The following is a 26,894-nucleotide window of genomic DNA, read 5'->3' on the forward strand; positions in this document are numbered from 1 at the left end:
GTGGTACTAGTTCTTTATTCTTTGGGGGTGGATTTGATGGTTAGAAACATCTAAAGTCACTCAGTTTCAACTTTGCAAACTAAAATAGATGATGAAGTTGATACTCTGCTCTTCATTGATCTGTCAAATATTTATTGAACACTTTTTACCATGAATATTAAAAATAAATTTTCTAAAAATAATTGAGGCTAATATTCATGGGTAGTAATTCATATTAGCTTTAAATTCCAGAAAAAATCTTCCAAAAATATTTGGGCAGAGAAATCATCATTACAAAGGGACTGTTCTATTTGTATTTCCATTAAATATTTTTGGCGTGCCTTCTGTGAGCTGGGCACTGTCCTAGGCATTGGAGATGTGATGGACATGACACATACAACACATAATATACAGATGACCCTTCACTCAGGTTTGAACTGCACAGGTCCTCTTATACGTAAATGGTAAATACATACCATGGCACTACATGTCCGTGGTTGGTTGTATCTGGATGCAGAACTACAGATATGCAGGGCCGATCGTGAAGTTACACACAGGTTTCTGACTGCACGGGGGGTCAGCACCCCTGACCCCCACATTGTTCAAGAATCAAATGTGTGTACACATAACACACAATACATTATCCCTGCTCTCTGAGTTTATAGTGTAGTTAGCATATATTAAAAGTGTATATAATAGCTTTAAAAAACTTAAAACACATCTACTTTTTTCAGAGTTCTCAGTGTAGCTTCAGAACAGATGTACATAAATAACTTAGCATGTAACTTGGGCTGTAGCTAGAATAGAGGGATGAATAAAAGGCTATGAAAATGGGGAAGAAAATTGTGAGAATAATACAAAGCCATGTTTAAATTGACTTCTCACTACATATGTAGTTGGTTCAAATATATTTGTATTTGATGTTTTTATGTTTTTATATTTTATGTTTCTATATCCTATGCTATTTGTTATAAAACAAGTTGTCATTTTTTGTTTTAGACCAGCTGGTGGGAGTGACAAGTGGACAGCGACAGCCTGTGACTGTCTCTCACTGTACCTCACTGGAGCCGTAGCAACCATCGTCATACAGGTGTGTGAACAGGTGCAGTAGATGTGTACTGGTTATTTCATTGACATTTTCTACAAGACCATTTATTTTGTTGAGAAAATAATAGTAAGCTGTTTGGATTTTTTTTTGGCTGTGTGGCATGTGGGATCTTAGTTCCCCGACCAGGGATCGAACCTGTGCCCCCTGCAGTGGAAGCGTGGAGTCCTAACCACTGGACCGTCAGGGAATTCCCTATTTGGATATTTTTTTGCAACCTTTTTTTGGTCTTCAAGTTATCACGCCTGTTTGGGAATTTGCTGGCAGTCCAGTGGTTAGGACTCCATGCTTTCACTGCCAAGGGCCCAGGTTCTATCCTTGGTCAGGGAACTAAGATCCTGCAAGCCGCACGACCTGGCCAATAAAAAACACTGTAACTCCTGTTTCATAATAGATATGTACTGTAAATGATTATATGAGTGAATCAAAACTTTTCTAAACTAATATTCTTGAGTTTATAATTTGCATATTAAAAACCAGAAGGTATGTATGCTAGAGTGCAGTTCTGAAGCCTTTGATATTCTTTACAAATTGGTAGTTAGGCTTCTAGTGAAATCATATTAACTGTACATCATAAAAGGTGTTTGTATGAGTGCCGATTTGAGAAGAGGATACATATATAGGACATGTCCTTTCAGAACACTAAGAAATATTCCTTGTCTCCTTAACTTTTTTCTAATTTGATACATTTTATTGCATTAATGATTAGAATTTTCTTGTAAGTAATTCTTTCCATGTTAATTTTTTCTTTGTGTACTTCCCCCATTTTTATAATTCCATATAAAACAGAATATACATTTTGTAGTTCTGTCTTTGGCTTTTCTCAGGAGAAAAAAGGCACACCTGTGAAAATATATTTTAGTTCTATAATTACAAAGAATTCAGGAGAGTAGAGAACTTGTAATTGAGGATGCTTTCCTCCCTCCCCAGTCTGGGATGGAAAACAAAGTTTTCAGTCGTCCTTTTTTCTCCTCCACTTGGTATTTTTCACCTGGACAGTGAAGTCTTCCTGATAGACTTCACAAAACAACTGTCTTTCTCTGTTGACTGTCTTCCATGCTGTTTTCTCTCTGATATGTTCCGATATCAAAATTACTTGGTTGGGAATTTTTCTTTCTGGCACGGAGAAATGTGGAGGGAATACCTGTGAAAAGTGTAATGTTTATACGAAGTTGCGTTTTTGTGTCTCATATTTACTCTGCTCTTAAATCACGGCAGGAAAACAACACAACATGGCCATTACCTGTGAAAATTTTCTGCAGAGATGACAAAGGAGAGCGTGTTGATGTTTCCAAATATTTGATTAAAAAGGGTTTGGCTTTGAGAGAAACAAGGTATAGACTATTTTTTTAAAACATCATTTTGTGATGGAGGCTTCTTATTTGCCTGCGTAAATCTTCGTATCTGTGTGTGCTCAGACCTGAATTGCCTCTTGTTTGCTCTTAAAAATGATTTATAACCTAATCCTGAGGAGCCAGCTTAGAAGTAAATTCATTCAGAATTGCTAAATGTTTAAATCCCTAGACATTTTTGCCTTTATACTTTCCCCTTTGCTCTGGCATTTATCAATACACTTTAAACCAAAGGAAAAGAGAATTACACAGTGGGTACCAGATCTGAACCCTTTGGCCTCATTTGCTTAGGCAGAAATGTTTAAGCTTTATGTTGGAAATTCTGGTAGGTATATACCAAAATATATTTGTGTGATATAGGTAGCAAATGAGTAGCAAAAAAAGTAATTGAACAATACTTACATGTAAAGATCCTTTCTGATACTAAATTTGGGGTTTAAATACCTTTGGTCCAAGGGGAGAAGGATCAGGATATAACTGTAGCCCTGGTTTCCTCTTTTTATCTTTTTCCTTCTAGAGGTAGAGATATATTAGAATCGCAGATACATGTTCCAAGTGGTCACCTTCTACCATACATGGCCAGATCTCTTCTTTTATCTTAGATTATTATACCTTACCTTACTTGGATCAGGACCCCAATCTTGATGAAGTGGAAGGAGAATGAGAGATCAGAAATAACACAGAACCCGAGGTAGTTGGCCAGGTGTGGTAGATGCTGACGTCACTGCCCGGGCCTTGGCAGGCAGCCGGGCTCTGCATCTAGGCCTGCATTCACTGGCTTGAGGCTAACACAGTTCTCCGCTGAAAGAAATGTTAAAGTGACAAATGCTGGGCAAGTTTATGCTAACTAACAATATCTGCCGCTAATTTAATGTTGTTTTCTACTTTTCTGGCACTAAAACTACTACCTCAAGGCTGGGGGTGATGAGGGAGCAGTGTCAGTTGAGGAATTATGCAGCTGTTATCTTATCAGTGCTCATTTCCTTTTGAAAGAAAATACAGGAAAGTGGAAGAAACAAAAATCTGCCATAATTTTTCTAACATAAACAATGTTAATATTTCCTTCTAGGGTTTTTTATAGGCATGTTTTTTAATTGGAAGGGAATAACAGGAAGTAAAGCAATTATGAATGAATATAGCATGTTACCACTAACACTTAATATCTGAATAGTATGGAAAAACCACATTTTTTAAGGGACTCGTTATCTTTGTATTACTTTATGAATGTTGATAACTTGCCACATGTGTGATCTGTCTTTGGGCTAAATTAGAATCAACTTGAAGCTGTTGTATTTCCCAATAACATCTAGTTAATGGTATGATACTTGGGATATACTTAATAGAAGATTTTAAGAGAGACTAGCATGTAAATATGGGATAGTAATTTAATGCATTTAAGTGAAATTATATTGCTTTATTATCATCAAGCTCATGCATAATTTAACATAATTTTCATTATAACTTAAAGTATGCTCATTTTTATATAACAAATTAGACTAGGATATCCTAGACTAATTAGACTAGACTAATCCTTCAAGTATATTTGAAGGATTCTTTTTATATTGTTTTCCCAGAATTTTTTTATTTGCTCATGGTTAGATATATTCTTTTTTGCATGTTACAGACCTAATAAATTAGGTAACAGCCATTCATTATCCCAGAAGTCTCTGGAAATCCCACTGGTACAAGGAGAGTCAGTGGTTACTAAGTGTATTAAAATGAACGCTGACCCTGACAAAAAAGCTGCTGATATTCTCAGTGAACACAAGGTGTCTGAATTTAAGGAGAAAATTCTAGGACCAAGAACCACTGGATGCTATAAACCACCAGCTATTCCTAACGAGAAAGTATTTGAGGCAGTAGTCAGCTGCATCGGTGATGATGGAACTATATTTGTGGTACCTAAATTATCAGGTAAGATCTTTCACATTATGCAGTATTCTGTAAAAGTGGTCGCTTTTACTACTGGAGAATTTTAATTGGAAGGGAATATCTCTAGTAAAATACACATGGATTGAAATTCCTTGGGCAGATATTTAACCTTCTGAACCTCTTTTTCACTGAGTTGTTGTGAGGTTTAAATGAAATAATGCATGAAAAGTGCTTTGCACAATGCCTAGCACATGAAAATCATTTATTGAGACATTGGGAATGGATAAACATTGGGCCTCAGATAAGCATGGGGGGACAGGTTCCAGTTTTACAAGTTTGGAGGCTCTCTAAGAAAAAAGAATACAAACGTTTATATTCGTTTAAAAGTGAGAAAAGAAGTCACAACAAATGACTGGAGAGTCAGGGCCATTTGAGATTCAGGTCCTTCCTGAGATCTCTTTAGCTTATGTACTAACGGTTCCTTTCTACAACCTGAGTGTGTCCAGGACACTTGATGACTCACAGCAGCTCTAGCTTTCACGGGACTTAAGCTCCGTTAGCTTCATAGTAAGTCCACCTACGGATAGGGGTATGGGGGCTACGAATTTGTTGAAATTTTTGTCTCATGTGTTGATCTGCTAAATACTGTTTTTTAATTTGAAAACCAGACTAAATCTGTGTAATTGGCTATTCTAGAAGTGAGTAGTGTTTCAGACCTCTAGCAACAGTACTTAATCCAGAAACTTTGCTTGACGTGTGTAAATAATCATAGCTAGAACTGGTTGCCAGATGCCTTACTTCCAATCCCCTGCAATACTGATAATGTGGGCTAGCACTATTACACCCAGTTTACAGAGGAACAGACTGAGGCTTATGCCCAGGAGCTCGCAACTAAAGTAGTAGAACTGTTATAGGAACTGACACCAGAGCTTGCCCTCTCTGGCATCAGTTACGGGCATATAAATTTACTGTGGAAATAATGAGCCAATTAGCAGGAAGTAGCAATATTAGAGTTTTAATATTATACCCGCAGCACGATGCTGTATCTAAGCATCAAATAACAAAGAGCTTTTAATGATTCTTGCACTTCCAAAATAATGCTTGTGTCTGTAACCATAGATCAGAATAATAATTTACATGTTGTTAGTCAGTAGTATGTTTCGAAACATAATGAAGCTATTGACTAAATTAGATTTTTATTAAAGCTCTATTATGTGGGGACTGATTTTTAATTCCTTTTAATGTTATCTAAGTGATGAAGTTACTAAAGTTTGATGATGACTTCATTTGAAAATGGTAGGGAATTTTTCCTAAATGCTTTCTATTTTTAATAATTTCTTCAGAATTTGAACTAATAAAAATGATGAATGAAATTCAGAGTAATTTAAAATGCCTTGGTCTTTTGGAGCCTTATTTCTGGAGAAAGGGAGAAGCTTGTGCAGTAAGGGGATCAGATACTTTGTGGTATCGAGGCAAAGTAATGGAAGTCATTGGCGGCACTATCAGGGTGAGTCTGAAATTCTTTTGTGACTATCTTAAGGCTAAGTGCTATAACATTAAGAGGTCTGTCAAGTTCAAATACATGAAATTTTGATTAAAACATCTTTTAATGAGTTCATTCATGTAGGAGAATCACTTAGATGCATTATATGTTTATTTGTAATTAGAATTCCTCTTTATTTTCAAGTATATTTATTAACCTGAATAACAAAGAAATATTTCCAGATAGGGATTTTTACCACTGAAACTTTAATGGTGCCACTTATTTGTAATTGGCAGCCTTATTTGTGTGCATGATGCTAAGTAAAACAACTTATTTTCCAGTATATTCTATATCTCCTTAGTAAATTTGTTTATGGGACCCCTTAATTTAACCTTTCACATTAAGGTTAATTTACCCTTTCCAGAATACTAAGAATAGTACTTGAGTTTCATCTAAAATCTTCAGAAAGAGCTGCATACAGTTGACCCTTGAACAGCACTAGGGCTGGGGAGCCGACACTCTGTGTAGCCGACCTGAGTATAATTTATATCATTCTTCCATGTCCACGGTTCTGTGTCGCGGATTCAATCAGCTGTTGATCGTGTAGTGCTGTAGTAGGTTTTTACTGAAAAAATCCATGTGTAAGTGGACCCTCATAGTTTAAACCTGTGTTGTTCAAGGGTCAACTGTACTTTGAAAATATGTGTATATAAAAATATAGATGGAAAATGCCTCCATTTACATTGTACTTTAAGTATAGCAATGAAATCAAGAGACATTCAGCCTGTGAAGATTTTGGTTTTAGGAGGGGTGGAAAAATTACGAAGAAAAGTCTTTTGTTAATACTTGCACAGGAGATTATTATCTATTTGATGATGATATCTGACAATAACGTAGCACTTCAGGTTTCTAAGCTTTTTTCACATATGCCCGTTCGTATTTTCTTATTTGTTTCCAACTATCATAGATGTAGATTACTATTCCCATTTTACCAGTAAAAAAATTGAAACTCATGTTCAGTGATGTCCCCGAGGTCAACATGTCAGTGGGTGGTGGTACTGGAATTCATATCTAAGCATCTGATTCCAAAATTTCTGATCTAAGCCTTGTGCTTTTTGTGCTGGAGTACAGACTTTACAAGGTGGTTTTTTTTTTTCCTGGAAGGTAGCTTTTATTTTTATTTTTAAAATTTTTTATTGCAGTATAGTTGATTTACAATGTTGTGTTAGCTTCAGGTGTACAGCAAAGTGATTTAGTTATACATATACATTTATTTATTTTCATAGGTTTTTAAAAAAATTTTATTTATTTAATTTATTTATTTTTGGCTGTGTTGGGTCTTTGCTGCTGCACACGGGGTTTCTCTAGTTGCCGCGAGTGGGGACTACTCTTTGTTGAGGTGTGCGGGCTTCTTACTGTGGTGGCTTCTCTTGTTGCAGAACACAGGCTCTAGGCGTGTGGGCTTCAGTAATTGCAGCACGCAGGCTCAGTAGTTGTGGCTCGTGGGCTCTAGAGCACAGGCTCAGTAGTTGTAGTGCACGGGGCTTAGTTGCTCTGCAGCATGTGGGATCTTCCCAGACCGGGGATTGAACCCATGTCCCCTGCGTTGGCAGGCGGATTCTCAACCACTGTGCCACCAGGGAAGCCCTTCATAGGTTTTTAATAGAAGTAAGATGGTTTCAAATTTTGGGTTAGTATTTAGGTATATGGATACTCAACAGATTCATGTGTTTATATGCAAATGAGTATTTTCACATACATTTGAATTGTTCAGATAACTTTTTTAATATAAAAGTAAATTGAAATTCAATTTTCATTAAGTTATTATAATTCATAATCTTTACATATATAGGATCCAAATAAGATAGTGGTGAACTATATTTTTTTCATACTTTCTAATATCTCTGTTTTTTAAATTTGAGAGTATTTTGATATTTTAATCATCATTTTTTATTTTTTTCCTGTGCACTTCAAGTATACACAATAAATTTTTCATTCCTTAACCTGATATCTTTCAAGGTTATCCTATGATCCACATTAAGAAATAGACATTACGTGTAATTGTACTTACCCTAATTACCTGTAATGTACTCAGATATTTTTTATTCAATTCTGTTTCATTTTTTTAATGCTGAATGCCAAGACAGCCCAATTAAACAGTGATATGTTAATTTCATTAAATTGGGGTAACAGAAGTAACTTATTGACATTCCTTATTCTTGAAACAATTTAGAAACTGAATTATCAAAATTAAAGCATTTTAAAAAATGGACTGTTGAGGACTTCTAGTTTCTGGATCTACATTTAAGAAGCTTTGAAGTTGCCACACCATCCTAACAGCAAGTAAAAAGCTGAACAAACTGAAAAATCTGTTATTCTTCTTGTATCGGTAAGAGAGGGAGTACAAAGGGCAAACCACTGCCCCAACAGTTAGAGAGTCAGTTGAATATAGGGAGTCACAGCTTATGGGAGCAGAGACTGACGACCAGAACTTTTTTTTTTTTTTTTTTTTCGACCAGAACTTTAATGGAAGAATTGCTGGATTTTTTTTTTTTTTTCCACACCACATGGCTTGTGGGATCTTAGTTCCCCAACCGGGGGTTGAACCCGGGCCCTCGGCAGTGAGAGCCTGGAGTCTTAACCACTGGACTGCCAGGGAATTCCCAAGAATTGCTGGAATTTAGTGTGGACAACTCTGAGAGGCAAAAACTCCAGGGAACCCAGTCATCAGAAGGTTCCACACAGTTCTACGAGACTTATCTCCAAGAGCTTGACCAGGATCTCACATAAATATCAGAGATGCTTCCAGCAGGGGAAGGAGAAAAGGAACCATTTTGAAATATGCTGGAGCATTCTGTTTTTCTTAATAAAGCCTGCACTCAGGAGACAGTAGTTAAGCAGGGCCTAAGCATCTGGGGTATTATCAGAGCCTAATCAACCTGGGGGAAAGGAAATTACCCAATTCCAGTTAACTCTAGCTTTCTACATTGGAAAAAGACCCAACTCCAGCTCACTATATCATCCTTTCCCACTTTAGGGAGTAGAGCAAAAAACTGAGAAACACTTGTGAAGTTCACAGTCTGAAAGCATAGTCTCAATGAAAGACGGAGACGTAATCATAAGACTGTAGAACGTTTCCCCTCCCGCCACACCTTCCTACCACATTACTGAAGGCCCATTTATAGCAGTTCCTTTTACACAGTACATGTCTGGCTATCAAGAAAAAATTACAAAAGAGTATGATATTGGCATAAAAAAAAAGATGCATAGATCAATGGAATAGAATAGACAGCCTAGAAATAAACCTACGCACATGTGAACAATTAATTTATGACAAAGCCAAGAATATACAGTAGGGATAGGACAGTCTCTTCAATAAATGGTGTTGGGAAAACTGGACAGCCACATGCAAAAGAATGAAAGTAGACCACTGTCTTAAAAAGTACACAAAAATTAACTCAAAATAGATTATAAAGACTTGAACATAAGACCTGAAGCCATAAAACTCCTAGAAGAAAACATAGCCAATAAGTTCCTTGATATACATAGGTATTGGTGATAATTTTTTGGATGTGACACCAAAAGCAAAGGCAACAAAAATGAAAATTAACAAGGTGGACTACATTGAACTAAAAAGCTTCTGCACAGCAAAGGAAACCAACAAAATGAAAAAGCAGCGTACTGAATGGAAGAAAATATTTCTAAATCATATATCTGACAAGGGGTTGATATCCAAAATATATAAAGAACTCATGAAACTCAAGCCCAGAAATAAACCCAATTAAGGTCAATCTGTGACAAAGGAGGCAAAAATATACATTGGAGAAAAGACAGTCTCTTCTGTAAGTGGTGCTGGGAAAACTGGAGAGCTACGTGTAAAAGAATGAAATTAAAAACATTCCCTAACACCGTGTACAAAAATAAAGTCACAGTGGATTATAGACCTAAATGTAAGACTGGATACTATAAAACTCCTAGAGGAAAACATAGGCAGAACACTATGATGTAAATTGCAGCAATATATTTTGGATCTGTCTCCTAAAACAAAGGGAAATAAAAGCAAAAATAGGGGCTACCCTGGTGGCACAGTGGTTAAGAATCTGCCTGCCAATGCAGGGTACACGGGTTCAAGCCCTGGTCTGGGAAGATCCCACGTGCCGTGGAGCAACTAAGCCCATGCGCCACAACTACTGAGCCTGTGCTCTAGAGCCTGAGAGCCACAACTGCTGAGCCTGCAAGCCACAACTACTGAAGCCCACTTACCTAGAACCCGTGCTCTGCAACAAGAGAAGCCACCGCAATGAGAAGCCTGCGCACCGCAATGAAGAGTAGACCCCCCACCCTGCTTTTGCACAGAGAAGGAAACCATTGACAAAACAATCTACTGAATGGGAGAAAATATTTGCAAATAATCTGACTGATAAGGGATTAATATTCAACAGCTCATACAATATAAATAATATAAACAGCTGTTTATAATATAAACAGCTCATACGACTCAACATCAAAAAAACAACCTGAAACTAACACAACATTGTAAATCACCTATACCCCAATAAAAATTAAACAAACAACCTGATTTTAAAATGGGCAGAAGAACTGAATAGACGTTTTTCCAAAGAGGAAATGCAAATGGCCAGCAGGCACACGCAGAGATGCTCAACATCACTAATCATCAGGGAAATGCAAATCAAAATCACAGTGAGATATCACCTCATACCTGTTAGACGGCTGTTATCAAAAAGACAACCAGTAACAAGCGTTGGTGAGGATGTGGAGCGTAGAGAACTCTCATATGCTGTTGATACGGTGAATTGATGCAGCCACTGTGGAAAACATTATGGAAGATCCTCAGAAAATTAAAAATAGAACTACTGTATGACCAAGTTATTCCACATCTGGGTGTTTATCTAAAGAAAACAAGAACACTAACTTGAAAAGATAATATGCTCCCCCATGTTCATTGCAGCATTATTTACAATAGCCAAAATACGGAAGCAACCTAAGTGTCCATTAATGGATGAATGGATAAAGAAATTGTGGTGTGTGTGTGTGTGTGTGTGTGTGTGTGTGTGTGTGTGTGTGTGTATATAATGGAATGTTATTCAGTCATAAAAAAGGAAATCTTGTGATTTGTGAAAACATGGATGGCATAGACCTTGAAGGCATTATGCTAAGTGAAATAAGTCAGACAGAGAAAGACAAATACCTAATGATCTCCCTTTGTGTGGGATCTAAAAAATAAACAACAAAAATTGAGATATAGAGAACAGATTGGTGATTGTCAGAGGCAGGATGGGAAAAATGGGTGACGGGCGTTAAAAAGTACAAAGTTCCAACTCTAAAATAAATAATTCATGGAGATATGCTGTGCAGCATGGCAACTATAATTAATAATCATGTACATGTGAGAGGTGCTAAAAGAGTAGATGTTAAACGTTCTCATCACATGAAAAAAAAAATTTTTTTTAATCAGTCATCAATTTATTACACATCAGTGTATACACGTCAATCCCAATCGCCCAATTCAGCACACCACCATCCCCACCCCACCGCGGTATTCCCCCCTTGGTGTCCATACATTTGTTCTCTACATCTGTGTCTCAACTTCTGCCCTGCAAACCGGTTCATCTGTACCATTTTTCTAGGTTCCACATACATGCGTTAATATACGATATTTGTTTTTCTCTTTCTGACTTACTTCACTCTGTATGACAGTCTCTAGATCCATCCACATCTCAACAAATGACTCAATTTCGTTTCTTTTTATGGCTGAGTAATATTCCATTGTATATATGTACCACATCTTCTTTATCCATTCGTCTCTCGATGGGCATTTAGGTTGCTTCCATGACCTGGCTATTGTAAATAGTGCTGCAATGAACATTGGGGTGCATGTGTCTTTTTGAATTACGGTTTTCTCTGGGTATATGCCCAGTAGTGGGATTGCTGGGTCATATGGTAGTTCTATTTTTAGTTTTTTAAGGAACCTCCATATTGTTCTCCATAGTGGCTGTATCAATTTACATTCCCACCAACAGTGCAAGAGGGTTCCCTTTTCTCCACACCCTCTCCAGCATTTGTTGTTTGTAGATTTTCTGATGATGCCCATTCTAACTGGTGTGAGGTGATACCTCATTGTAGTTTTGATTTGCATTTCTGTAATAATTAGTGATGTTGAGCATCTTTTCATGTGCTTCTTGGCCATCTGTATGTCTTCCTTGGAGAAATGTCTATTTAGGTCTTCTGCCCATTTTTGGGTTGGGTTGTTTGTTTCCTTAATACTGAGCTGCATGAGCTGTTTATATATTTTGGAGATTAATCCTTTGTCCGTTGACTCGTTTGCAAATATTTTCTCCCATTCTGAGGGTTGTCTTTTCGTCTTGTTTATGGTTTCCTTTGCTGTGCAAAAAGCTTTGAAGTTTCATTAGGTCTCATTTGTTTATTTTTGTTTTTATTTCCATTACTCTAGGAGGTGGATCAAAAAAGATCTTGCTGTGATTTATGTCAAAGAGTGTTCTTCCTATGTTTTCCTCTAAGAGTTTTATAGTGTCCGGTCTTACATTTAGGTCTCAAATCCATTTTGAGTTTATTTTTGTGTATGGTGTTAGGGAGTATTCTAATTTCATTGTTTTACATGTAGCTGTCCAGTTTTCCCAGCACCACTTATTGAAGAGACTGTCTTTTCTTCATTGTATATCTTTGCCTCCTTTGTCATAGATTAGTTGACCATAGGTGCGTGGGTTAATCTCTGGGCTTTCTATCTTGTTCCATTGATCTATGTTTCTGTTTTCGTGCCAGTACCATATTGTCTTGATTACTGTAGCTTTGTAGTATAGTCTGAAGTCAGGGAGTCTGATTCCTCCAGCTCCATTTTTTCCCCTCAAGACTGCTTTGGCTACTCGGGGTCTTTTGTGTCTCCATACAAATTTTGAGATGATTTGTTCTAGTTCCGTAAAAAATGCCATTGGTAATTTGATAGGGATTGCATTGAATCTGTAGATTGCTTTGGGTAGTATAGTCATTTTCACAATATTGATTCTTCCAATCCAAGAACATGGTATATCTCTCCATCTGTTGGTATCATCTTTAATTTCTTTCATCAGTGTCTTACAGTTTTCTGCATACAGGTCTTTTGTCTCCCTAGGTAGGTTTATTCCTAGGTATTTTATTCTTTTTGTTGCAGCGGTAAATGGGAGTGTTTCCATAATTTCTCTTTCAGATTTTTCATCATTAGTGTATAGGAATGCAAGAGATTTCTGTGCATTAATTTTGTATCCTGCAACTTTACCAAATTCATTGATTAGCTCTAGCAGTTTTCTGGTGGCATTTTTAGGATTCTCTGTGTATAGTATCATGTCATCTGCAAACAGTGACAGTTTTACTTCTTCTTTTCCCATTTGTATTCCTCTCATCTCTTTTTCTTCTCTGATTGCCGTGGCTAGGACTTCCAAAACTATGTTGAATAATAGCCGTGAGAGTGGACATCCTTGTCTCCTTCCTGATCTTAGAGGAAATGCTTTCAGTTTTTCACCATTGAGAATGATGTTTGCTGTGGGTTTGTCATATATGGCCTTTATTATGTTGAGGTAGGTTCCCTCTATGCCCACTTTCTGGAGAGTTTTTATCATAAATGGGTGTTGAATTTTGTCAAAAGCTTTTTCTGTATCTACTGAGATGATCATATGGTTTTTATTCTTCAATTTGTTAATATGGTGTATCACATTGATTGATTTGCGTATATTGAAGAATCCTTGCATCCCTGGATAAATCCCACTTGATCGTGGTTTATGATCCTTTTAATGTGTTGTTGGATTCTGTTTGCTAGTATTTCGTTGAGGATTTTTGCGTCTATATTCATCAGTGATATTGGTCTGTAATTTTCTTTTTTGGTAGTATCTTTGTCTGGTTTTGGTATCAGGGTGATGGTGGCCTCATAGAATGAGTTTGGGAGTGTTCCTGCCTCTGCAACTTTTTGGAAGAGTTTGAGAAGGATGGGTGTTAGCTCTTCTCTAACTGTTTGATAGAATTCACCTGTGAAGCCATCTGGTCCTGGACTTTTGTTTGTTGGAAGATTTTTAATCACAGTTTCAATTTCATTACTTGTGATTGGTCTGTTCATGTTTTCTGTTTCTTCCTGGTTCAGTCTTGGAAGGTTTTACCTTTCCAAGAATTTGTCCATTTCTTCCAGGTTGTCCATTTTATTGGCATAGAGTTGCTTGTAGTAGTCTCTTAGGATGCTTTGTATTTCTGCAGTGTCTGTTGTAACTTCTCGTTTTTCATTTCTTATTTTATTGATTTGAGTCCTCTCCCTCTTTTTCTTGATGAGTCTGGCTAATGGCTTATCAATTTTGTTTATCTTCTCAAAGAACCAGCTTTTAGTTTTATTGATCTTTGCTATTGTTTTCTTTGTTTCTATTTCATTTATTTCCGCTCTGATATTTATGATTTCTTTCCTTCTGCTAACTTTGGGTTTTGTTTGTTCTTCTTCCTCTAGTTCCTTTAGGTGTAAGGTTAGATTGTTTACTTGAGATTTTTCTTGTTTCTTTACGTAGGCTTGTATAGCTATAAACTTCCCTCTTAGAACTGCTTTTGCTGCATCCCATAGGTTTTGGATCATCGTGTTTTCATTGTCATTTGTCTCTAGGTATTTTTTGATTTCCTCTTTGATTTCTTCAGTGATCTCTTGGTTATTTAGTAACGTATTGTTTAGCCTCCATGTGTGTGTGTTTTTTACATTTTTTTCCCTGTAATTCATTTCTAATCTCATAGCGTTGTAGTCAGAAAAGATGCTTGATATGCTTTCAATTTTCTTAAATTTACTGAGGCTTGATTTGTGACCCAAGATGTGATCTATCCTGGAGAACGTTCCGTGCACACTTGAGAAGAAAGTGTAATCTGCTGTTTTTGGATGGAATGTCCTATAAATATCAATTAAATCTATCTGGTCTATTGTGTCATTTAAAGCTTCTGGTTCCTTACTTATTTTCATTTTGGATGATCTGTCCATTGGTGTAAGTGAGGTGTTAAAGTCCCCCACTATTATTGTGTTACTGTCAATTTCCTCTTTTATAGCTGTTAGCAGTTGCCTTATGTATTGAGGTGCTCCTATGTTGGGTGCATATATATTTATAATCGTTATATCTTCTTGGATTGAGCCCTTGATCATTATGTAGTGTCCTTCCTTGTCTCTTGTAACATTCTTTATTTTAAAGTCTATTTTATCTGATATGAGTATAGCTTCTCCAGCTTTCTTTTGATTTCCATTTGCATGGAATATCTTTTTCCATCCCCTCACTTTTAGTCTGTATGTATCCCTAGGTCTGAAGTGGGTCTCTTGTAGACAACATATATATGGGTCTTGTTTTTGTATCCATTCAGCAAGCCTGTGTCTTTTGGTTGGAGCATTTAATTCATTCATGTTTAAGGTAATTATCGATATGTATGTTCCTATGACCATTTTCTTAATTGTTTTGGGTTTCTTTTTCTAGGTCCTTTTCTTCTCTTGTGTTTCCCACTTAAAGAAGTTCCTTTAGCATTTGTTGTAGAGCTGGTTTGGTGGTGCTGAATTCTCTTAGATTTTGCTTGTCTGTAAAGCTTTTGATTTCTCCATCAAATCTGAATGAGATCCTTGCCAGGTAGAGTAATCTTGGTTGTAAGTTCATCCCTTTCATCACTTTAAGTATATCATGCCACTCCCTTCTGGCTTGTAGAGTTTCTGCTGAGAAATCAGCTGTTAACCTTATGGGAGTTCCCTTGTATGTTATTTGTCATTCTTCCTTTGCTGCTTTCAGTAATTTTTCTTTGTCTTTAATTTTTGCCACTTTGATTACTATGTGTCTCGGCGTGCTTCTCCTTGGGTTTATCCTGTATGGGACTCGCTGCGCTTCCTGGACTTGGGTGGCTATTTCCTTTCCCATGTTAGGGAAGTTTTCGACTATAATCTCTTCAAATATTTTCTCTGGTCCTTTCTCTCTCTCTTCTCCTTCTGGGACCCCTATAATGCGAATGTTGTTGTGTTTAATGTTGTCCCAGAGGTCTCTTAGGCTGTCTTCATTTCTTTTCATTGTTTTTTCTTTGGTCTGTTCTGCAGCAGTGAATTCGACCATTTTGTCTTCCAAGTCACTTATCTGTTCTTCTGCCTCAGTTATTCTGCTATTGATTCCTTCTAGTGTAGTTTTCATTTCAGTTATTGTATTGTTCATCTCTGTTTGTTTGTTCTTTACTTCTTCTAAGTCTTTGTTAAACATTTCTTGCATCCTCTCGATCTTTGCCTCCATTCTTATTCCGAGGTCCTGGATCATCTTCACTATCATTATTCTGAATTCTTTTTCTGGAAGGTTGCCTATCTCCACTTCATTTAGTTGTTTTTCTGGGGTTTTATCTTGTTCCTTCATCTGGTATATAGCCCTCTGCCTTTTCATCTTGTCTGTCTTTCTGTGAATGTGGTTTTTGTTCCACAGGCTGAAGGATTGTAGTTCTTCTTGCTTCTGCTGTCTGCCCTCTGGTGGTTGAGGCTATCTAAGAGGCTTGATGGGAGGCTCTGGTGGTGGGTAGAGCTGACTCGAAAAAAATGTTTTGTGACTCTGTGTGGTGACGGATATTAACTAGACTTATCGTGATCATTTTGCAATATATGCAAATGTCAAATCATTACATTGTATACCTGAAACTAATATTATGTTATAGGTCATATCTAAATTTAAAGTATTAGGCATACTGAAAGGCAGAAACACAGTTTGGAAAGACACAACAAGCATCAGAACCAGACATGGCAGGGATGTTAGAGTTATCAGAACAGAAACTTAAAACAGCTATGGTTAATATGCTAAGGGCTCTAATGGATAAAGTAGACAACATGAAAGAACAGATGGGCAATGTAAGCAGAGAGATGGAAATACCAAGGAAGATCCTTTGATTTGCTTGTTAGTAGACTGTCCACAGCTGAGGAAAAAATCTCTGCACTAGAGGATATATATAGATAGAAACCTCTAAAACTGAAAAGTAAAGAGAAAAACTGAAAAAAAAACAGAACCAAATTCCCAAGAACTGTGGGATGGCTACAAGGGTATAACATACAGATAATGGAAATACCAGAAAGTGAAGAGAGAAGAAAAATTATTACTGAGAATTTCCCCAAATTAATGTCAAACAGCAAACCATAGATCCTGGAGCTCAGAGAACACCAAGCAGAATAAATGCAAAAGAAACCATCTGTCATTTCAAATGACAGAAAGTTAAAATTACAGAAAAAATCCTGAAAGAAGCCAGAGGAATAAACCACCTAACTTACAGAGGAGCAAAGATAAGAATTACATCCAGCTTCTCCTCAGAAACTATGCAAGAAGCAAGAAGAGAGCGGGTTGACTCATAAGCCAGTAATTTGAGAGGCAAGTGTCAGTAGAAAGGAGAGGTGCTTTAATCAGAAAAGCCAGCAATCTGAGGAGAAGGTGGACTTGTGTCCAGAAACCAACTCCTAAGATTCTGCTCAGCCAGGACAGTTTTTAAAGGGGAAAATGGGCGTGTGGGGAACAATCTCAGTGAATCATCGAGGCAGGAGGCTGGGTTCTACATCATTCTGCATTGCATACAGGCTGGCTGCCTCTCTCTTCAGATGCTATATTGCCCGAGTGATCTGCCTGCAGGATTGCTTAGGGAGGCTGTTGGTGGTAGGGGGGAGCTAGCCATATTTTTAACTGCTTAATTCTTCATTCTTCTTTTCATCTAGAAGAAGAATCACAGGATTAGACAGGGCATGGTATGCATTCAGAAGAGCACATGTCAGGATTTAGGTTAAATTGCCTAGTGATCTCATTCCTGTAATTAGGTTCTTTTAAGGTTAGAGGGGAACAGAAATGTGCAAATGGGAAAGGGGCAAAAGAGCTGCTTTCAGTCTTTTCTTTCAAGTGCTGTTTGCCAACGTTAGTCAAGTTTACCTAAAACCTTTGACATAATAATTAACTGTTTATTGAAAAGTAAGTTGAGCAGCTGAAGCCACTGATATAGGAAGAATGTTTTCCCCACCTCTTTCAGCTAAGAGAACAATGCAAATTGGGTAGAAATCACAGTGTAAGTTTAGCACTTTGGTTCACCCAGAATAGCCCCTCATTTCATACTAATTGAATAAAGAAATAAATGAATCAACTAAAAAAAAAAGAGTGGGTTGAAATATTTTAAATCTTGAGAGGGAGAAAAACCCATCAGCCTAGAATTCTGTACCCTGCAAAATTATCCTTCAAAACTGAAGGAAAAATGAAGACTTTAACAGAGAAGCAAAAACTGAGAGAATTTGTTGCCAGTAGATGTGCCTTGCAAAAAATGTTAAAAGAAAATTTTTAGAGAGAAGGAAAATAATATAGGTTAGAAACTCAGATCTACATAAAGAAAATAATTGAAAAAGGAATAAGTGAAGTTAAAACTTTTATTTTTCTTATTTTTAATTGCTCTAACAGGTGGTAGTTTGTTCAGAGTAATAATAGCAGTAAATAATTAAGTTACATGTGCTTTCAGTTATATATATGCTTATGTATGCTTATATATAAGTGAAATGAATGACAATAATACAGGGGATGAGAAGGAGGAGTTAGGATTATTTTGTTACTCTAAGGTACTAATACTGTCTATAAAGTGGTATAGTGTTATTTGAAAGTGGACTTGGATTAGTTGTAAGTGATTATTGCAAACTGTAGGGCAACTACTAAAAAAATTTTTAACTATACTGATTCACTAAGAAAGAGAAAATGGAATCATATAAAATCCCTCCCCCAAAAAAAAACAGCAAGAGGAAGAAAAACAGTGAAAGACAAAAATAAGAATGAAGAACAAGAGCAGGTAGAAAACAGTAACAAATTTGTTAGATATTAATCTAGCTATGTCAATAATCACTTCGAAGGTCAGTGGTCTAAATGCACCAGTTAAAAGACCCATATTATTGGAGTGGATCAAAAAACAATACCCAACTATATATTGTCTGTAAGAAACCCACGTTAGATATAAGATAAAAATAGATTAAAAATAAATGGACTTAGAAAAATATTCCATGCTAACACTAATCAAAAGAAAGAAAGAGTAGCTATAATGATTTCAGAACAGACTCAAAGCAAGGAAGGTTATCAAGGAAGAAGGCCATTACATAATGAAAAAGGGTCAGTTTTCCAAGAAGACATAAAATTCTGAATGTCTTAATAAATTCTTAATATGCCCCTAAGAACAGAGAGTCAAACTACATGAGGCAAAAACTAGTAGAACTGCAAGGAGAAATAGGTGTATCCACTATCATAGTTGGAGACTTCAACACCCCCCCCCCTCCCCAATCAGAAATGGACAGATCCAACTGGCAGAAAATCAGTAAGGACATAACTGAATTCAACAACATCATCATCAACTGGATATAATTAGCATCTATAGAATTCTTCCCCCAACAACAGCAAGATACACATTGTTAAGCTCACATGGAATATTCACCAAGATAGACCACATTCTGGGCCATAAAACACACCTTAAATTTAAAAGAATAGGAATCAGTGTTTGCTCTCAGACCACAATAGAGTTAAACTAGAAATCAGTAAGAGAAAGACAACTGGAAAATCCCAAAATGCATGGAGATTTAACAGCAAACTTCTAAATAACACATGGGTCAAAGAAGAAATCTCAAGAGAAATATTAAAATATTTTGAACTAAATGAAAATGAAAACAACTTACAAAATTTATGAGATGCAGCTAAAGCAGTGCTGAGAGGGAAATTCATTGCATTGAATGCATATATTATAAAAGAAGGAAAGTCTAAAATCAATTATCTATGTTTCTACCTTAGGAAATTAGAAAAAGAAAAAAGCCAAAGTAAGCAGAAGAAAAGAAATAATAAGAATTAGAGCTGAAATCTGTGAATCCCTGAAAATAGGAATTCAAGAAAAAAAATTAATGAGATTTAAAGCTGGTTCATTGAAAAGTTTGATAAAATTGATAACCCTCTAGCCTGGCTAGCCAAGAAAAAAAAAAAAAAGACACAAATTACTAATATCAGAAATAAAAGCAGAGATTTAATGAACATTGAAAGATAAAGGAATACTGTGAACAACTATGCCCACACATTGGATAACCTAGATGGACTAGACCAGTTTCTTAAATGACACAAAATGCCAACACTCACACAAGAAGAAATAAACAGTCTCGGCCTATGTCTTTTAAAGAAATTGAGTCAATAATTGACAGCCTTCCAAAACAAAAACCACCAGGCCCAGATAGGTTCACTGGTGAATTCTGCCAAACATTTAAGGAAGATATTTTACCATTTCTCTACAGTATCTTTCAGAGGAAAGAAGCAGAGGGCATACTTCATAACTCATTTTATGAAGCAAGCATTACCCTAATTCAAAAACAAAGACATCACAAGAAAAGAAAACTACAGACCAGTATCTCTCAGGAACATAGATGCAAAAACCCTCAGCAAAATATTAGCAAGTTAGAGCCAACACAGTATGTGATGTTTAAAAAAAATTACATACTATGACCAAATAGTGTTTATCCCAGGTATACAAGGCTGATTAACCATTTGAAAATCAATTATAGTAATCCATCACATCAACAGTGTAAAAATGAAAAATCACATGAATATGTCCGTAGATGCAGAAAAAGCATTTGAGAAGATCCAGGACTCATTTCATGATAAAAACTCAGTAAACTAGAAGTATAAGGGAACTTCTACAGGTATCATAATACTTAATGGTGAGAAACTTGAGGCTTTTACACCAAGATCAGGTACAAGGCAAGGATACCCACTCACCAATCCTTTTCAGTATTGTACTGGAAGTGTTAGCTAATGCAACAAGACAAGAAAAGGAAATAAAGGGTAATCAGATTGGAAAGGAAGAAATAAAACTGTGTATGTTTGCAGATGACATGTTCACCTACATTAAAAAAAAATGCAAGAGACTCATCAAAAAACTCCTGGAACTAGTAAGCAATTATAGGAAGATTGCAGAATATAAGGTTAATATACATAACTCAATTTCTTTCTCATATACTAGCAGTGAACAGATGGAATTTGAAATAAAAAATACAATACCATTTTACGTTAGCACCCCCAAAACAAAATACTTAGGTATAAATCTAACAAAGTATATACAAAGATACATATGAGGAAAACTGCAGAACTCTGATGAACAAAATCAAAGAACAAAATTAATGGAGCAACACTCTGTTCTTGGATAGGAAGACTCAATGATGGCAAGATGTCAGGTCTTTTCAACTGTATTTATGGATTCAGTGCAATCCTAGTCAAAATTCCAGCAAGTTATTTTGTGGATATCAACAAACTTTATTCTTAAGTTTATATGGAGAGACAAAAGACTCAGGATAGACAACACAATATTGAAGGAGAAGAACAAAGTTAAAGGACTGACAGACTAGGCTTCAAGACTTAGTATAAAGTTAATCGAGACAGTGTGGTATTGGCAAAGCAAAATACAAATAGATCAATGGAATAGACTAGAGAACACAGAAATAGACCCACATAAATATAGTCAATGATCTTTGACAAAGGAGCAATGGCAATACAACTGAGCAAAGATAGTCTTCTCAGCAAATGGTGCTGGAACAATGGAACATCCACATGCAAAAAAATCTAGACACAGATTTTATAAAAATTATAAAATCTTCCATAAAAATTATCTCTAAATGGACTACAGACCTAAATGTAAAACATAAAACTGTAAGACTCCTAGAAAGACAACATAGAAACATAGATGACCTTTAATATGGCAATGACCTTTTAGATACAGCACCAAAGACATGACCCATGAAAGAAATAAGGTACAAGCTGGACTTCATTAAAATTAAAAACTTCTCCTCTGCAAAAGACAATATCAGGATAATGAGAAAACAAGCTAAACACTGGGAGAAAATACTTGCAAGATATACATCTGATAAAGGACTGTTATCCAAAATATACAAAGAACTCTTAAAATTTAACAGTAAGAAAATAACCCAATTTAAAAAACGGACCACAGACCTTAACAGATACCTCACCAAAGGAGACATACAGATGGCAAATAAAGATACGAAAAGAAGTTCCATATCATATGTCACCAGGGAAATGCAAGTTAATACAAGATAGCACTACACATATATTAGAATGGCCAAGATCTGGAACACTGACAACACCAAAGGCTGGTGAGGACATGGAGCAACTGAAACCCTCCACTGCTGATGGGAATGCAGAGTGGTACATCCACTTTGGCAGACAGTTCGGCAGTTTCTCAACAACTGAATCGACTCTTAACATGTGATCCAGCAGTCGCACTCCTTGGTATTGTTGACCTGAAATAAACAGACTGCCAGATACTTCTCCAGCAAAGTTGGATTTATTCAGGATCAGCAGAGAATTACAATTCAGGGTCTGCAACCATGGTAAGTCACGTGCAAGTTCCTGCAAAGCAAGGAAAGGAGAACACGTTTATAGAGAAGGAAAAGAACTGGGTATGGCTCTAGTAAACAAAGAGTCCGTGGCTTTTCATTGGCTGAGTCCTTCCCAGGAAAGAAGAGTCTGTATTCCTCCTTTTGGGCTCTGCTATCATCAAAGGACATGGAGCTCCCCTTTCTGATCTCCCAACTCTGTTTAATTGAGGTTTCTGTTTATTAAATTTTTACAGTATTTACCCCAAGGAGTTGAAAACATGTCCACACAAAAACCTGTTTATAGGAGCTTTATTCGTAATTGCCAAACTTGGAGGCACCCAGGATGTCCTTCAGTAGGTGAATGGATAAATAAACTGTAGTGCATTCATACAATGGAATATTATTCGGTGCTAAAAAGAAATGAGCTATCAAGCCATGAAAAGCCATGGACGAACCTTAAATGCATATCGCTAAGTGAAAGCAAGTCTGAAAAGGCTACATATACTGTATGACTCCAACTATATGACCTTCTGGAAAATGCAAAACATGGAGATAGTAAGAAGATGAGTGTTTGCCAGGGGTCGCAGGGAGGGAGGACAGAGGATTTTTAGGGCAATGAAAACACCCTTTGTTTTCACAGAACGTCTTTATACATTTGTCAGTCCCATAGGGTGTACACATCACCAAGTGAACCCTAACGTAATCTATATGGACCTTGATTTTGACGTATCTGTGTAGGTTCATGATTATAACAAATTACCACTGTGGTGCAGGATGTTACAGTGAGGGAGGCTGGGGTGTGAGGGAAATCTCTGTACCTTTCTCTAAATTTTGCTGTGAACCCAAAATTCTTTAAAAAATGAAGTCTTTAGAAAGTTATTTTACAAAATTTGAACACTGGATGACTTAAAAACAAGTTTCTTTCTCATAGGACTTCTCAGAACCTTTATTATGCAATGTGATTCTCCAGGAAGGAAACATTACATTCAGAGTTTCCCAAACTGTGAAACTGAGGAATACTGAGAATTTGAGAAATGTTCTTTTATTAAATGGAAATCAGGACTTCTAAAATACTTGGAAAAACAAAAGAAAAATTTTAAACATCCTCCAAAAAATTGATTATTCTCAAGAAAAAAAGCTTTTGTTCGTGTGTAAGAAAACCTTTTGACAGTGAGGTTTGATACACTATGGGGTGAGGAAATACAGTGTTACTTTTTTTCTAGAGATTTTTTAAATCCAGACTTATATCTCCTTCTAGGATGTCTTTTTTTTTTTTATTCTCTTTAATACCAGGGAGTCCTTTCTGTCCCCTAGTTTTTAGTAGTAAGTTTTAATTATGAACTTTGTCCTGTTTCAGGTACAATATTTAGATCACGGATTCACTGAGAAGATTCCACAGTGTCATCTTTACCCTATTTTGCTGTATCCTGATACACCCCAACTTTGTATTCCTTGTCATCTCTATAATACCATACCTGTGAGTAAACGGATTTATAGGATGATTAATTTTAAAATACTGTCTTTTTATTAACAATAGTTTTCTAGAAATTAGAATGTAAAATGACATCCCTTTCAGTGCAACAAAAATTATATTTAGAAATAAGCTTACAAATATAGACAAAGGGCCTTTATGAAGAAAACGACAGAATTATACTGAAAGATATAAAAATATCTGAATAAATTGAGAGAGATAATGTCTTCATAGATGGGAATTTTGTTTGGAATTGTTAATTTTTAGTTACGGTTCAAATAAAATTTCAAGAAATTTGAAGCTGGATCAGAGAAAGGAATGGTATATTAATTATCTCTTGCTATATAACAAATTAAGCTTAAAATTTAGTGGTCTAAATCAACAATAAGCTTTTTAAAAATTTCATACAGTTTCTGTGGCTCAGGCATTGGGAACAGCTTAGCTGGGTGTTTTGGCTCAGGGTCCCTGATGACTCTGCAGCCAAGATGTGCACCAGAAATGCAATAACCCAAAGGACTGACTGGGCTGAAGAACCCACTTCCAGATGCTCACTCACAGGGCGCTGGCGGGAAGCTGGGGCTCCTCATGGGCTTTTGTGGCAGGAGGCCCCAATTCCTGGCCAAGTGAACCTCTTAACACATAAGACGTAATAGTCACTGCTCCTTAATAAATATACATTGTAGTCAGTATACAAGCACTGCTTTGGCATATTGGCCTTTTTTTAAAGTTTTATGATGCTTTGTTTTTAGTGTAGGTTTATATTTTTAAAGCATAAAATGCTTTAAGAGAGTAACATGGGGGGAAGCTGAGATAAATTGTTTCTTAAGATCATTTTTATCATATACCCATGATATTCTCTGAAAACTGCCTATATATTTTGTCCTTCTCTCTAGTGTTATCTGTTTATGGCTACTTTTGTGTATCATCATTTACTTCCTGCTCTTATTTTGTGAAAAAATCTGAGTTTATTAATCCCAAATAGGTCGGGAGTGTCTGGCAACCAGATGCAGTAGAACTCCTTCAGGAACTGCTTTCAAAGAGAGAGGTGGAAGTTCACACTATGGTAATTCGTATTTAAAGTGTATATCATTGGGACTGCCCTGGGAGTCCAGGAGTTGAGACTTCGCCTTCCGATGCAGGGGCTGTGGGTTTGATCCCTGGTCAGGGAGCCTAGGATCCCACATGCCTCTCGGCCAAGGGACCAAAAAACAGAAGCAATGTTGTAACAAATTCAATAAAGACTTTAAAAATGGTTCACATCAAAGAATCTTAAAAAAACCAACTTCAAAAAAAAATTAAAAATAAAGCATATATCATTGATTTAGTTTATTTGCCATAAAGTGTTACAGGTAATATAATTTGAGGGATTTTTTTATGAAGAACTATGTTCCTATGTGGTTATCAATTACTCGTTAACATAAAAGAAGTTGCCACTTTGGTTCCTAGGCTCATTTTAAATAAACCTAATTTTGAGCAAGTTCCTGAGAACTTCCATAAGCAAGTAATTTGGAAGATTCCTTATTAACAACTTATTTTGACACGAGGAGAGTACTAAGGAAATAGAGATGTTTATAAACACACATGGTCGTTTTCAGGATGGTGCTGTGTGTGTAGCACTGTGTTAGGTGCAGGTAATTCCCGTCCTCAAGGGCCCTGTCTAGTTAGTGAAACAGTGAGACACAAGACAAAACCCTAAAGACTTTACACCACAACTTGCTGAGAGCCAGGCGGCCGGTAAAAAGAGCGAGTGTAATAGGAATGTAGAAATGGGAGTTGATGAAGTGCTCCTGACAAAGTAGGTGCGGAGACAGAAATGGGAAATGCATTTGCTAGAACAGTAGGAGTTTTGGGAGGAACAGCAGTGTGAATAGGGTTTAAGAGAAGTAGACGTCAGGCAGGAGGCCCCATTGGGGGTTCTTGAGCAGTGAGGCAGTGAGAAGATTCTCCTGGAGCTGTGTTGGAGGGTTCAGGCAGAAAGATAGAAGAACTTTAAGGAAGTATTTCTGTATGAAAGGTGTGATGGTAGGCTGATAAAGACCTAAAAAGAGCCGCAGATGCACTTAAATAAGAAAGTGGAGAAGCCTCTCTGGTTATTCACAGCCTCTGTGGACAGTCACGGAAGTCCTGCAGAGATGGGAACTGTTCAGGTTATCCAGGTGGCTTTCTTTGCTGCTTAGCTTAGCCTAGGAAAACAGTGTGTCGTATACCAAGGTACTCGATTTCTCAGAAACCATGCCTGTGCCTGCCCTTGCAGCCCTGCTGCCGTAGCAGACCTTCCCCAGAAGTGCTCCTCCTACCTTACATGCTCATGGCACGGACCCGGTGCCTCTTAACATGCTGGGCTCTGTCCTAGGCCTGCAGGTGCAGCAAGAGCCAAATAGAAACTCCTGCCTCCGTTGAGCTTCCATTTTAGTGATGGGAAATAAAACGAAAAAAAAATATATATATATATAAGGTATGTTAAATAGTAGTGCTGGCCAGAAAAATGAATTAGGAAAGGCTGATAGGGAGGAGATAACATTTTAAATACAGTGGTCAGAGAAGACATCCCTAAAAAGATAAAATTTGATTGAGACTTCTGAGTGGTGAGAGGACACGCCACGCAGTTACCAGATCAGTGCAGAGAGCCACAGGGCAGGAGACGCCTGGAGTGTCCAAGGAGCAGACGGACGGACGGAGGTGGGAGGCCACCTCTGAGAGGTGCAGTTGTCGCTGCGCGGAGGTGGATGTGATCTGACCTCACAATCTACTGTTTTCACTTTGCACTGGTGAAAACTGGACGGTAGAAAAAGGTAGAAGCAGGAGATCAGCTGGAAGGTGATTACACTAACTCAGCAGAGACATGAGTTTGGACTAAGGTGGTACCGAGTGGAAATAGCGAGGAACGATCAGCTTATCAGTCATGTGCATTTTGGTACCTAATGTTTGTAAACGGACCCACAGGTTTTAAAGCCACTATATGACTCCTAGACTGTTGTTAATTTCTTCTGATTCCTGCCATTTTTGGATTTTTAACTAAACTTCATTTCTTTACTCCTGAGCATACTTTTTCTTTCTCCTTCTACTTAGTATAAATTATTAGTATTATCTAAAGATGATGTATAGTAAATTGTTTTCTTTACATAACTAGAAAACTCTCTACCTTATGGACATGTAAATATATTTTATAAAAACCAGAGTAGTAGCATTATTGCCTCGTTATCTGCCAAAATACCAGGAAGAAAATTTTACAGGAC

The 26,894-nt window shown here is 36.8% G+C and overlaps 1 protein-coding gene across 5 annotated transcripts in view; it reads left to right on the forward strand.

Moving 5' to 3' along the window:
* The window catches only part of RNF17 (ring finger protein 17), a 129,971-nt gene that overhangs the window by 92,323 nt on the left and 10,754 nt on the right, over positions 1–26,894 (forward strand). For all 5 annotated transcript variants that reach the window (XM_082364886.1, XM_082364887.1, XM_082364888.1 and 2 more), the window contains 6 exons: positions 979–1,069; positions 2,303–2,418; positions 4,061–4,350; positions 5,652–5,815; positions 23,545–23,664; positions 24,641–24,721. In XM_082364886.1, the coding sequence (XP_082221012.1) occupies positions 979–1,069; positions 2,303–2,418; positions 4,061–4,350; positions 5,652–5,815; positions 23,545–23,664; positions 24,641–24,721 (862 nt within the window). The remainder of the gene's footprint in view (positions 1–978; positions 1,070–2,302; positions 2,419–4,060; positions 4,351–5,651; positions 5,816–23,544; positions 23,665–24,640; positions 24,722–26,894) is intronic.

The sequence above is a fragment of the Balaenoptera borealis genome (genome assembly GCF_965194805.1).
Source record: "Balaenoptera borealis genome assembly, chromosome: 18".
Taxonomy (NCBI): Eukaryota; Metazoa; Chordata; class Mammalia; order Artiodactyla; family Balaenopteridae; genus Balaenoptera; species Balaenoptera borealis.